The sequence below is a fragment of the Acomys minous genome (genome assembly GCF_964271855.1).
Source record: "Acomys minous genome assembly, chromosome: 10".
NCBI lineage: Eukaryota > Metazoa > Chordata > Mammalia > Rodentia > Muridae > Acomys > Acomys minous.
The window spans coordinates 95,600,417-95,614,314 of record NC_140491.1 but is presented as its reverse complement, the minus strand read 5'-3'; the positions used below and the strand labels follow the sequence as shown (position 1 = coordinate 95,614,314).

The following is a 13,898-nucleotide window of genomic DNA, read 5'->3' as shown; positions in this document are numbered from 1 at the left end:
GTATGCATGTGCTTAATGCCACTCAGGTGCACACTATAACATGATCTAGATGAGGCTCGTGTGTGCACACTTGTAATCCCAGTACTCAAGAAGTAAACAAAAGTGAGTTCAGAGTTCAGTCAGGGCTACATAGTGTGTTCCAGGGCTGCCTTAACCTACAGAACAAAGCCCCATTTCCAGATAAAACAGAAGACCAAAAAAAAAAAAAAGGTTAAGGTGATAAAGTGAATGTTGTATATTTTTTCTGGTAGGAAAAAAGCAATGGCTGTAGCACTGTTGCTAAGTTCACAGGTTGTTTAACTAGCGTATAAAAAGCCTAGGTCCTGTCCCAGCACAGCCTGTGTGTGGTGGAGCATGCCTATAATCCTAGCACTTGGATGCTGGACTCGGGAAGTTCAACGTCATCTTGAACCAGCCTGAGCTACATGAGATAATGTTTCAAAATATATTTTCCTCTGAGCAGGGCTGAAGTGTAGCTCAGTGTTAAAGTGCTCATCTTACTCTCGGGAGGCTCTGTAGTGGATTCCCAGCACCAAACAATGACCGAAAGACTATAAGAAACTTACACAGTGCAAGAATTGGAAACACGACTTCATAAAGATCAGAGAGAAGAGGAATGTCTGCAGCTCAAGGCGCCCTAGCTGCAGACAGTTCTAGAAAACAACAAGGTTCCCAATGTGAGATGCTAAGAGGCTGAATAGAGCACTAGTTGCTGGTCCAGAGGTCCTGAGTTCAATTCCCAGCAACCACATGGTGGCTCACAAGCACCTATAATGAAGTCTGATACCCTCTTCTGTCATGTGGTCATACATGCAAATAGAGTGCTTATATACACACAAATAAATAAAACTTTAACAGAAAGAGAGAGAGAGAGAGAGAGAGAGAGAGAGAGAGAGAGAAAGAGAGAGAGAGAGACTGGATGTAGTGCTGTGGTGGCTTGGGGATTGAATTCACTTTCACATCTACTGAAGGAACACACATCTAAGCCCAGAATCATAGGGCTTAGATTCACAAAATAGTAAAGGCAAGAACTTGCTGGTAACCAGCATCACCAGTGAGAAATATAATGTTACAGAAGTTGGGAAACTCACCCACTACCCCAAGCTGTTACACTGATGGGTGTAGGGGATGTTGGGGGTGAAAGGGGCTCAAATAGGTAGCGTTAAGGAGGCTGAGCCAAACAACTGACATTTGAAAGGATTGATCCTGACTTCTAACAGAAGACGGAAGTAGAAGGAACTAGTCAACCCAAGGTTCTTGACAGAGGCAATGTCAGAGCCCTTTTCTTTTTTCTTTTTCTTTCTTTCTTTCTTTCTTTTTTTTTTTTTTTGAAATCTCTACAAAAACTCCCACACACCAGTGCTGTGCAGAAATCACAGAGAGTTTTAAGGTGGCACAGAAGCTGAGATCACTGCCTGGGACAAGGCTGGAAATCTGATCAGATGATCTGTATTTAACAGCTCTCCAGTTCTGTGCTCTTGAGAAGGAACTAATCATGAGCCCTGCAGGACTCAACCTCCACTTCCTAGGCTTCTAGCACTGCTCGGCACAGCTAAAAAACACAAAGCAGGTTAAGTCCAGACCAGAGGACTTTTTAATAGCTCGAAAAGATAACCTCTTTTGGGTTGAGAGAAGGTGACAAATTGATCTTTTTTTCTTGTGGGAAATCTTTATGTGTCTAGATAAATGTTTGTTCATGTTTTCGCAATGAAAGGGTAGCCAAGGGAATGAATTTTAATTCACTGTTCAGAATACTTACACACCTCCCAAAGCTTGGATTTGCTTCCTTCCCCAGTCTGTCTGTCTACTTGTTCTAATGGTTGAACTCCACCCCCTAGGGGAAGCACTTACCTCACCTACCACTAAGGTTTTGAAGTGGCATCCTAAACAGCTAACTGGACCGTGTGTCTGCAGGGTCCAGACTGTGGCTTTCGATGGGGTGTGTCTAGGGCTGCAGGCTGCATGTGCGCAAGCACGGGTTTCATGTAGGAACATTGAATGAGATTTGACGGAAGTATTTACTTTTCTCTACGCATTATCACAGCTGTGTCTAACATTTTTCATAGCCAAAGAGCTGTCCTCTCATACACACTCATCAAAATGTCCAACGGCAAAGAGGAATGCTTCCCAATGGATCCAGTATGGGGATCACTGTTACTCAGCTGACCAGGCACTGCACAGCTTCTCGGAGGCCAGGCAACTGTGTCAAGAGCTCGGTGAGTTAAACTTCACTTGTTTTCTTTTGACTAAATAATCTAACTCATCAAAGCCTTTTTTTTTCCTTAAGAAAATAATGGGATTACTGTATCTTGGAAAGTATATTTTTTAAGATTTATGTATTTATTTTATATATATATATATGTATGTATGTATGTATGTATGTATGTATGTGTATGCCTGCATACCAGAAGAGGGCACCAGACCTCATTATAGATGGCTGTGATCCACAATGTGGTTGCTGGGAATTGAACTCAGGACCTCTGGAAGAGAAGACAATGCTCTTAACCACTGAGCCATCTCTCCAGCCCTGGAAAGTGTTTTTAAAGCATTTTTATTTTATAGTACCATTATTACCTTATTGTCCAGTAGGGAGGGAAATAGCTAAGTGTTTTGTGCATAAGATCCCAATGGAATATTGCAATAGTCATTAAAAATTATTGGTGTTGACTAAGGAAGCTCAATTGCCAGAGCTATGCTTGTCGTGCATGTACCCACTAACACCCTGGGTCTCATCCCCAGGGCCACGTATACTGAGCTGGTGGCACATGCCTATAATCCCAATACTTAGGAGGTCTTAGAGGCAGGAGAATCAAAAATTAAAGGTCATCTCAGCAACATAGTTCTAGCCTGGGACCACCTGAGACCAGGTTTACATATACATAGGTAAAAGTTTAAAAACAAATAAATATCAAAGTGAGCATAAACATATTGAAAGTAAAAATAGAAAGAAGTAAAAATGATAAGTGATCTATTAGTATTAAGTAGAAGTGATAACAAATAAAACAATTTTAAATATACTTTGAGAGACTTAGAAAAGAGAGTGAGACAAAATATAATCTACTCCATAGTCCATTACTGAGTTTTTAATGTTAGCCTGAGGCTGAAGAGGGTAATAAAGTCAGCTGAGCGTGAGATGCCCATCCACTCTGAATAGGACTGCCCAACACCCTAATAACCCAAATAAGGGTCAAGATTTTAGTCTTCAGATTTAGCCATTTCTGAAAAAAAAAAAAAGCAGCAGTAATTGAGTGCCTCCGACAAGGCACCTAATCATGGCCTTCACTCAAAACATGAAATGACTGCTAAGAAAGCCACCTGTAGTTATTTCAAAAATCAAAACTCTTTCATTTCTTCCTTGAGTAGCTATGCAGCCAGGCAGATGGCATTTAGCTCATTTATTTTGCTAAGCGTCGTGGAGGCAGTGGCTGATTAGAGAGCATTTTAGTTACTGCTTAAATGCGTCACAGGAACCTTGGTGTGGGAACCTTGGTGTGTTGTACGTGTTTGTACACATTGAAAACTTTTATAAGGTATATCTAAGTGTTTGCATATGTGGTGCTCTGCTCCCTCCTGAGGGAGAGCATCAGAACCGTTGTTATAACTGTGGCGTGTGGACAGGGCAGGTAAAGCATCTAAGCTTTGAGGCAGACAGACAGGTCCACTTCCCAGCTCGCACGTGCACTACCTAAGTGATGCCACAGAGAGCACAGAATTCTCCTTCTCCTCAGAGAGCAGTGACAGTGGAGACAGCACTTGGGAGTCTGGGACATTTGGGGCATCCAGGGAAGGAATGAGGTGCATAAAGTAGGCACCTGCAGCCCGGTGCCCTGAACATGGGGACCTCAGATTCGTTCTTCTTTCAAAGGTTTCCAAAGAAATTGATTTCATAGCCCTGACAGTTTCCTTCTCTGCAAAAAGTGATAATAGCTTTGCCGTTATCGCCTAGGCTGTGTGTTACGTTAAACACTTTCTTTCCCTTTAGGATGGATTTCCAAGCCCACTGGTTATTTATCTCTAGTCCATCTGACATTGCATACAACTCTATTTTCTGCGTGTGTTTAGGATACATCATGCCTAAATAATATTCCCTCGGTCACTGGCGTATCATTTTGAGGAACGTATGATGGTTATGACCAACCACACTTCTGTGTGAGATCCTGTAGGAGGAGGGCGAGTGCTCCCTCAGATCCCAAGCCAGGCTTATTTTGGTTCTATTTAGAGCAGAAGCAAGTTTAAGTCTAAGTTCCACCAAAAAAAAAAAAAATTTTTTTTAGGCGAGTCCTAAAAATATATAGGTGGCATATACTTTTTCCTGAGACAGGGTTTCTCTGTGTAGCCTTGGCTGTCCTGGACTCACTTTGTAGGCCAGGCTGGCCTCAAACTCACAGCGATCCACCTGCCTCTCCCTCTCTGTGAGAGCTGGGGTCAAAACCATGCCCAGCTGGTGGTGTTATCCTTGTATGGTCATGATCCGCAGTTATTACATCCAGCTGACCAAACACAAAGGCCTCACCGATTTGGTACTTCCAGAACCAAAAAAGTTTTGCCAGATACATGTTTATTTTAATTATGGAATTTTTTAAATGTAAATGTTAAAATTTAAAATATTTCTAACTTCTTTGGAACTATTATTTGTGGAAGCATTTTTAATTTTTTATTTAAACTTTAAAGATAGTCTCTGAATGAAGCTTGAATTTCTCAATGGTCTTGTTCACAATATTTGTTTGTTTGTTTGTTTGTTTGTTTGTTTTTCTCCAAATGGGTTAGTTCAGAATAAATCACTTGCTTTACATGGAGTTAATTAAGTACAATTCATTTTCTTTCAACAGATCATTCTGCAACTGTTGTCACCATAGCAAATGAAAATGAGAACAAATTTGTGAGCAGGTTGATAAGGGAGAATTATAACATCACTATGAGAGTTTGGCTTGGATTATCTCAACTTTCCCTCGGTAAGTGGCGCATTTGTGTGGACAGTGTGCACAGTTCTAAAGCAGCCCATGGTGGCCCACACATGTATTCTGACACTCTGGACAGTTTTACCATAGTTCAAAATTAAGTCTTACCAGAGACGGTTTGGTTTTTTGTTTGTTTGTTTGATTTTCTCAAACAAGGTTAGTTAAATCTAAAGAGAACTTGCGGAAGAACTTTTCAGTAAAGAACAGATACAGGGTTTGAAAGATGAGTCTAGAATTAATAATGAATTAAGTACATAAATTTGATAATTTGTTTCACGCTTTAGGTAAAATTGAATATTAAATAATTAAAGTAAATGTCAACCCTAAAATATCAAGTAATTTTCAAAAAAAAATGAATGGATTCAATACTGGCTGTCCTAATGAATTGTAAGTGGTGTTTACACATTTATCACACTGCTGAAAAACAAAAATGGGGTGGGGGAACCCTGCACCCCCTTAGTTCTTTCCTCCCCTATCAGCATAGTTTTAAGGACAGTTTTTCTTAAAGAATGGAGGATGCTGATCTCTGCAAATTTATTTATTGCACAATAAATGTACAATCAAGAATTCTGTACCTTTCTCAAAACACATCTATCACTGTCTAATAAAACACTCTATAACAATAAAAATGGGGGCTAGAGAAACGGCTTCGTGGCTAAGAGCACTTGCTGCTCTTCCAGAGGACCCCAGGTTTTTTTTTCCAAACACCCATATCAGGTGGCTCACAACTGTCTGAAACTCCAGTTCCCAAGGATCTGGATAGACACTTGCTCTCACTTACACAGAAACATACACCTACACATAACTTAAAATAATAAAAATACATCTTTATAAAATGGAAAATATTCTATTTCTCAATGTCTAAAACAGCAGTTACCAGCCACATTGGTCACCTCACCTGTGGAGACTATGGCTAAAGACTTAAAGATTTTTGCTTACTTTCAATAAATGCCATTGTATATGTACATGTTCATGTGTGCGTGCATGTGTGTCCTCGTATTGTAAAGGCTAAAGGTCAATGCTGGGGAGTTTCTTGGATTTCTCTCCACTTTATTTATGAGTGCACATGTGAGTGTGCAAGCACACGTGTATGCATGGTGTGTAGGGCAGGAGTCAACATCAGGTATCTTTCTCAGTTGCTCTCCACGTTCTTTGAGATAGAATTTTTCACTGAACCTAGCGCTCACTGGGTCAGCTATAAAGGCTGGTGAATGAAGTCCGAGGATCCTCCTCTCTGTCCCTTACCAGTGCTGGCTTTATGGGCGTTGTGCCACAGCGCCCAGTTTCTTTACATGGCTCTAAGGGATCAGGCTCAAGTCTTTGTGCTTATGTGGCTCACATTTTACTAGATGACACATCTCTACAGCCTATGGGTTTTATTTTAGAATAACAGCATCATATAAAACCGTGCTTCTCAACTTCCCTAATGCTGAGACCCTTTAACACAGTTCCTCATGTTGTGGTGACCCCTCCCAACCACAAAATTATTTCATGGCTACTTTATAACTGTAATCTTACTACTGTTATGAGTCATAATGTAAATATCTGATGTCCAGGATATCTGATATGTGACACCCTCCCCCTCAACCCACGGGTTGAGAATCACTGCTATAAAATTACACCCTTCTAAGAAAATAAGTTATTTGGACCTCATATTTTTGCTAGCTTTGTACTTAGTCGCAATGAATATAACTGCACTTATTGTTTGTCTTCAGATCAGACTTGGAGTTGGTTAGACGGATTAGATGTGACATTTGTCAAATGGGAAAATAAAAGTAAGAACGGCGGTGGAAAATGTAGCATTTTAGTAGCTTCAAATGAAACCTGGGAAAAAGTTGAATGCTCACGTGGCTATGCAAGAGTCGTCTGCAAAGTCCCTCTGAGTAAGTATGCAACCTGTCTTTATGAGAATACTGAACTAAACAGGGCAAGACATAAATGTGGGGATGTTCTTGTAGCTGGATGGGAGAGCCCCTACTTAGTAAGGATGAGACGCCAGGTTCAGTCAAAACTGCCAATAAATAAATAGTGTGTTTGTGTACTTGGTTTTTTTCCCACGTGATCTTAAGTATTTATAAAGCAAATCTCAAACCCTCATTAAGTCAGAGATTTTCTATAATACATTCAGAATTCCCAAATGAAACTGTTAAGCAGCCAAATTCTATGTAAGTCTGTCCTAACTAAAAATGGACGTGGCCAGAGAATTGGGGAGGAAATTTCTTTGAGAATGCCCTTACGATGCATTTTATTTTCCCGGTTCCCTGTGTGAAAGCTTAAAGGTCTACTTTTCTGGCTAGCACATTGGTTACGGCTAGTTTCCTGTTGTTGCTTGTGGAAGCCACTTATGGAAGCAAGGCTCTCCTTCACAGGGCAGGCAGGGCAGCAGGAGCAGGAAGTTGGCTGACACATTTCCGGTCACACCCAGGAAGCAAAGAGAGGATGGAGGTGGGGAAAGACTATAACTCCTCAAAGCCTTCCCCCTGTGGCAACTTCCTCCAGCAAGGCGCCACCTATATAACTTTCCCAAACAGGCACAAACTGAGACCATGTGTCCACACATGAGCCTTTGGGGCAGATTCCTCATTCAAACCACCACAGCTCATTTGCTATGTTCTTTCGGGTCCCATAAAACTTTGATAATCAATTTTACTTTTGTGTTTATGTTTGTTTTTGGTTTTTGTTTGTGTGTTTGTTTTGAGGCAGGGTCTCACTATGTAGCCTGATTGTCATGAAATTTCACTCTGTAGACCAGGCTGTCCTTGAACTCAGAGATTTGCCTGCCTCTGCTTCCCAAGGGCCGGGATTAAAGGCATATGCCACTACACCTGGCCAGAAAGAAGTTTAAGATAATCTAAAACTAGATGTAACTACTTAAAATGCTCATGCCATCTGTATGAAACTACAATTTGAACTTCAACTTTGTCGTGAATTGAATATATTATTTTAAAAATAACCATAAAAGTATTATCAAGCTTCATTTTATGGAGAAAGACTCTAAACCATTTACAGTAACATTTTAAAACAACTAGCATGAGCTTCCATTTTGGGTATATAAATATTAAAGATAAAACTCCAGTTGCGGTGATGGTAAACATGTGTATGTGTGCTGGAAAAACCCCCTATGGTGCACATTCTGCGTCCTGACCTGGGCCTGAGCAAGGCGGGTCCTCTGCATGTCACCACAGAGTTTCCAGTGAGGAAGACGCATCAGTGACAAGCAGGCCAAGTTTTTTTGTTTTGGATCGGTTTGGTTTCGGGTTTGCTTGGGTTTTGGTTTTCAGAGAAGGAAATGACAAGAAGTTAGAAACTCCAAGCAGTGAAGACCAGGTGGGCGGTTACTATATATACTCCCTAGGAGGGTGTCTGCTAGTGGAGGTGCTGTGGCTAAACTCAGAGCAGTCAACCCAGCAGGCTGAGAGCCAGGCATAGCAGAGAGGAGCCAGTGGCAAGACGGAGCATCAGAAACTCAAAGAAGAGCTGGATTTGAGGCAGGCAGAGAGGCCCACAGTAGGGCTGCAGACAGCGGTCAAGGAGCCCTGGCTGTTTTTCTAGTGGAGTGGAAACCAAGTGGTGCATCTCGGGGAGAAAAGACAGCACTGGCATGATAAAACTTACAGAAAAATTATTCTGGTCTTGGCCATTTTGAGTTGGGAGTATGGAAATCCTTTTGGGAATGTCCAGTCCACGGCCGAATACATGAGGGATGTGGGTGGACAGCTCAGGGACGCCATTTGAAATCCTGAGCGAGTGGTAAGGATGTAGTTTGGTGGTGCTTGCCTAGCATGCCCAAGCCCGGTAAGGGAGTGGGTACAAAGTACAGCACTATATGTCAGCTGCTCTCCTGAGAAAGGTTGTGAGTAAAAGAGAAATAATGGCAAATGTTTTGATTTCTCTGGAAGAAAATTCAGGAATGAAAAGAATTTTGATATAAAGAAAATCACGTATATTTAAGAGAAAGGAAGCGGTTGAGTGTTTAATGGTGGGTTTGAGACTCTGTCAAGACTATGAAACAGACGAAACAGTCTTTAATTTGTGCAGGGCTTTGTGTCTTACACACAGTTTACTGAAAACAATCAGAAACAAGAGTGACTGTTGTATTTCTCTCACAATGCCTCGCTGTCTGGATTCCAGGCCCGGATTACAGAGGCATAGCTGTTTTTTTCGCGGTGCTCGGTGTCTTAGCGCTCATCAGCGGACTGATTTGGTTCTTCTTGCAAAGAGCCCATTTCCGCTGGACAGGCTTCTCCTCGGTCCGGTATGAACATGGAGCCAATGAAGACGAGGTGATGCTCCCTTCTTTCCACGACTAACTTCTTCTAAGAGTTTGTTCACTGGCACCAACGTCCCAGAAGCAAGGCAAGCCGCTTAACATTGTCCCACAATCAGTGTTGACTCCGTTTCAAAGTAGAAGTCTTAGGGGCGGTTTCAGTTGCTGAGTTGCTCAGCTGATGCGCAGGATCAGTTAACCAGCTAGCGGCCATGCTAATTACTGCCATTGCCAGAGCAGAGAGGACTTAAAGCCAAAATGAATGTTCAAATTGTTTACAGGGGGATAAATTTAACTAATGTGAATTTTTCTCTGTAAGAACGCGGTTGCTCAGCCGAGCATTGGTGGCACACGCCTTTAATCCCAGCACTCGGGAGGCAGAGGCAGGCAGATCGCTGTGGGTTCGAGGGCAGCCTGGTCTACAAAGTGAGTCCAGGACAGCCAAGGCTATGCAGAGAAACCCTCTCTCGAAAAACCAAAAAAAAAAAAAAAAAAAAGAATGCAGTTGCTCAGTAGATATGCACATATTATAATGGCATTTTAAAAACTTTAAAGAAAATTAAAACGGTCAGTACGACTAGGCTCCACCTTTTATGAGCATCTGACCAAATGCAAAGTTAGTACCTCAGACAAAAACTCAACTATAAATAATAAGAGCAATGATGCTTCAAAATAGCCTTTTATGCTATGGAGAAAAATACTAAATAAGGTATATTTTTACACAGACAATGGAGCCTCTTGGAAGATGTTTCTTATATCATTTCAAATATATTTATACCAATATTAATTAATTGTAATGTTTTCTGTTTATAATTACTTATAGTCAGTGGTTTGGGTTTTTCTTCTCTTTTTGAAAACTTGGAGCTAATGTCTTCTAAAGTTGAGATTGTTGCTGTTAACTTGACCAAGCATGCTGTATCAGCATGTCTTGTGTTTGAGGATTTTCTTTTTTACAAGGACCCAATTACAGGTGAGACTTAAACCTTTACAGTGTATATATTTCTCATAGCACATCAACTTTTGATGGATATATTATTTTGTTGCCTTCTTACCCCAGCAAAACAGAAAAGTAGTCTTTTGAATTATGATGTTTGCTAACTTTGTATTTGCAAAAACAACAGCTTCTGAGACAGTGAGACTTAAAGCCTCGTGACTCGTGTGGGGACATGTAAAACTTAAATGATTAGGGAAACATTATTTTGTGCATGTAATTTCCATTTTAACACCTGGAATATATTCTTACTTATAGTGCCGATTAAATATGGTGACTGTTTTATTCAGTGTTTCATATTTATACCTTAGGATATTTTTGTACAAGATCCAGATTTATTTTGTTTGAGGTGTTTATACTATCTTAAAGTTGTAAATAATTTTCTAAGACTGTTTTAATGTAGCCTACAGTTGTCCTAAACTGTTCTTTTTGAGGCATCTTTTAGATAATCATTAGGAGCATCTTCAAAGAACTACGTGACTACAGTTGTGTGTACAGCTGATGCCACAGTAAGGTTGGCTTCCCTTTTAAAAGTGTTCGGACTGGTCTTTGCATGCAAAAGCATCTCTAAATTAGATTTGGTTGTATTCCGAATCTAGTATGATGAGAAAGTGTCCAGCTACTGGAAATTAAGGTATTATTTAAAGATTTTGTGAGCACTTTTAAAAGAATAAATCGTATCTCTAAATTATTTTAGTCTCCTTGGCTCAGTGTTTCTCTTTTGTGTGTGACGTCTATGCGGTGTGTGTGTGGTATGTGTGGTGTGTGTGTGTGTGTGTGTGTGTGTGTGTGTAAAAGATGCATATGTGTATACAGGTGCATGTGCCACATGCACTTGTACAGAGACCAGAGGAGGACAGAAAGTGTTTTCCTCTATTGCTGTATGTCTATTTATCTTGCAAGCTGGAAGCTTGCCATTTTATCTAAGTGAGTTAGCCACAAGCTCCAAGGATACACTTGCCTCAGCCCAGAAATGTTGGGATCTCAGACATGTAAAGCCACGTACATCTCTTTATGTGACTGCTTGGGATTCGAACTCTGATCCTCATACTTGCACACCAAGCACTCTTATATTTATGGTTGTGAGCCTAGCCTTTAATGGCTGAGCCATCTCTCCAGCCCACACCAAGCACTCTTACAGAGCAGAGCCATCCATCCCTCAGCCCCTCAGTGTGTCTCTTAGCATCTCTCGGCAGGGATCCCATCTGTATTATATTAGTTTTGCATTCTTTGTGCTCCTCTTAGAGGATGCTGTGCACTTGCTCCCTGAGTTCAAATGCATAGTCCCAGTGATCCCTTAGGTGATATACTTGAAAGCCCTCCTCAACATGTCCAGAACTGTCCCCTAGCAGCTCCTTTCCCCATTTCCCAGGTGTCTCAAAAGCATAAGACAGCCCATTCCAGCCTTCCCTGACTGACTAACTCAGTTACTACATAAAGTCTGGGGGGGGGGGGAAATCTGTCTCTTCAATCCAGACACTTAAAAGAGCAAGTCAGTGGACCCAATAGAGAAGGGAACTTCTCTAGGAAACAATCCTGAAGTGATACCAGCATCCACTCCCTTCTTCCTCCCTTGCCCTTGCAATTCCCTCCCTGCCCCTCAGACATTAGCTGGAAGCTCTCCCTACTAAATGGCTGCTGGGTTGTGGATTTTTTGTTTTGTTCTGGGTTGTTTTGGTGATTGTGGTAGTGGTGGTGGTGGTGGTGCTGCTGCTGCTGCTGTTTGACAAGGTTTCTCTGTCCCTGGAACTCTGTAGACCACGCTGGCCTGGAACTCACTCTGTAGACCACACTGGCCTGGAACTCACTCTGTAGACCACACTGGCCTGGAACTCATTCTGTAGACCACACTGGCCTGGAACTCACTCTGTAGACCGCGCTGGCCTGGAACTCAGAGATCCGCCTGCATCTGCCTCCTGAGTACTGGGATTTATTAAGGCGCACACCACCATGCACAGCTAAAGAAAACAAAAGCAAACTTTGGCTGTTGTATTCTTTGTAAGCTGCATGCCTGACTCTTGCTGAGATTCTCCTAGGGAGAATTCCTTCATCTTAGGCTCCTTTTAAGACCAAACCCTCTGGCAGAAGCAGAGACCTCATTGCAATTAGTTAGTTCTGTAACTGTATCCTGCTTAGGAAGAGAAACTTGAATGTGCTCTCAAATGAAAGGCTTTATAAACCAAGTCTTCCTGAAAGCACTACATCATAAACATAGACAGACATATTTATGTCAATGCCCAATGTCCAACTGTATTTATTTTTAATCACAAGACACAGCCATTTCAACAGGAACAACTTGCCAGACATTTCTGCTTCCTTCCTAATTCTGGTTGAAGCAAAGAGGCGTTCATGGATTGCAATGTCAATTTTTTAAGACTCATTTTCATTATGTATGTGTGTGTTGGTATGTGCCCGTGAAGGCAGGTGGCTGGGGGTGGGGGGGGTCTGGAACAGGGTCTTGGGTTCTCTGGCTTGGGCATTGCAGGCACTGTGAGCTTCCCAACAGGAAACAGCTTTGGGTCCTCTAGAAGAGCAGCCCATAGCCTGTGAGCCATCTCTCCAGCACCTGAGCTCAGTTATTAACGCTAACTCTTAGATCATCTATTACTCATTACACAGACCATCTACTGTATGTATGTATGTATGTATGTATGTATGTATGTACACAGTAAGTTACAGAAAGACTACAAAGGATTCAAGAGGCATGAAGTTTCAAAAGGGCCTAAGAAGCTGAAACTGGGAAGCCAGACAGACGCTGCTGTTCTCGTGCCCACCCAGTGCACACTCATCCTCCATCCTCAAAATGGAGTCCCTAGCTGTTTGTGGGCAACACGCATCTAAGAAACACAGTTTTACACACCAGAGAGTGACTTAAAGTGGGGGGGGGCGGGGGGATCTCAACAGCCTGATCTCAACATGAAACTGATGATCTGTACACTTGACGCGCATTCCCTGAGTGCTCGGTGGGAAATCGCCGCTATATCTCACCTCCACCAACTGCTCCAACAGCCCTGAACTAAGCCAGTCAGTCACAAGTAGGAGTTGAGAAACGATCCCACTTCCCCAACCAGTTACTATTATTTATATTAGTTAATATAGAGAAGGCAGTTTCTGCCTCCAAGCTAGACACCCGGAAGTCACCCTCAGACCTTCTTCATCCTCTTCTCAATCTAACATTTTTGTCATCCCCCGCCCCCACCCCCAGACCTAATATAGAGTGATAATCAGTCCTGGGTCAGCTTGATTCCCTGGCCAAGAAACCTTGTAATAGAACATAGTATCAAGCCAGTATTTACAAAACAACACAGAACTTGGATAGGAGAGTGTAGTGATTGGGAAATGATCCTGGTCAGTGGAAATCCAATATGAGAGTGGAGCCAGGGTCCAGAGGGAGTGCACTGAAAATAAAGAATTGAGAACTGGGAAATGCGAGATTTTGAGAAACACAGCGGAAGTATGGAAGTCTTCTGAGATGTTTATTCTGAGGAGGTGTTTGGGAAGTCTAGTGGGGACAGGCCATGGAGGGAAAAGGCTAGCCCATGGTAGGTTTGAGATGTCCTCCCTTCCTTTTTTCCTTCCAAAAGAGATGAAAAATAAAGGTTTGTTTCTGTGGTGATGAGGACAGAATCCAGGGACTCCTTGAGCATGTTACACAGGTGAGTTACCACTGAACTACAACCCC

The 13,898-nt window shown here is 42.0% G+C and overlaps 1 protein-coding gene across 1 annotated transcript in view; it reads left to right on the top strand.

The window, feature by feature from the left end:
* The window catches only part of LY75 (lymphocyte antigen 75), an 89,262-nt gene extending 78,358 nt beyond the window's left edge, over window positions 1-10,904 (top strand). The window contains exons 32-35 of the mRNA XM_084799794.1: window positions 2,067-2,216; window positions 4,830-4,952; window positions 6,674-6,841; window positions 9,090-10,904. Coding sequence (XP_084655920.1) covers window positions 2,067-2,216; window positions 4,830-4,952; window positions 6,674-6,841; window positions 9,090-9,268 — 620 coding nt within the window. The 3' untranslated portion in view covers window positions 9,269-10,904. The remainder of the gene's footprint in view (window positions 1-2,066; window positions 2,217-4,829; window positions 4,953-6,673; window positions 6,842-9,089) is intronic.
* Window positions 10,905-13,898: the final 2,994 nt, after the last annotated feature.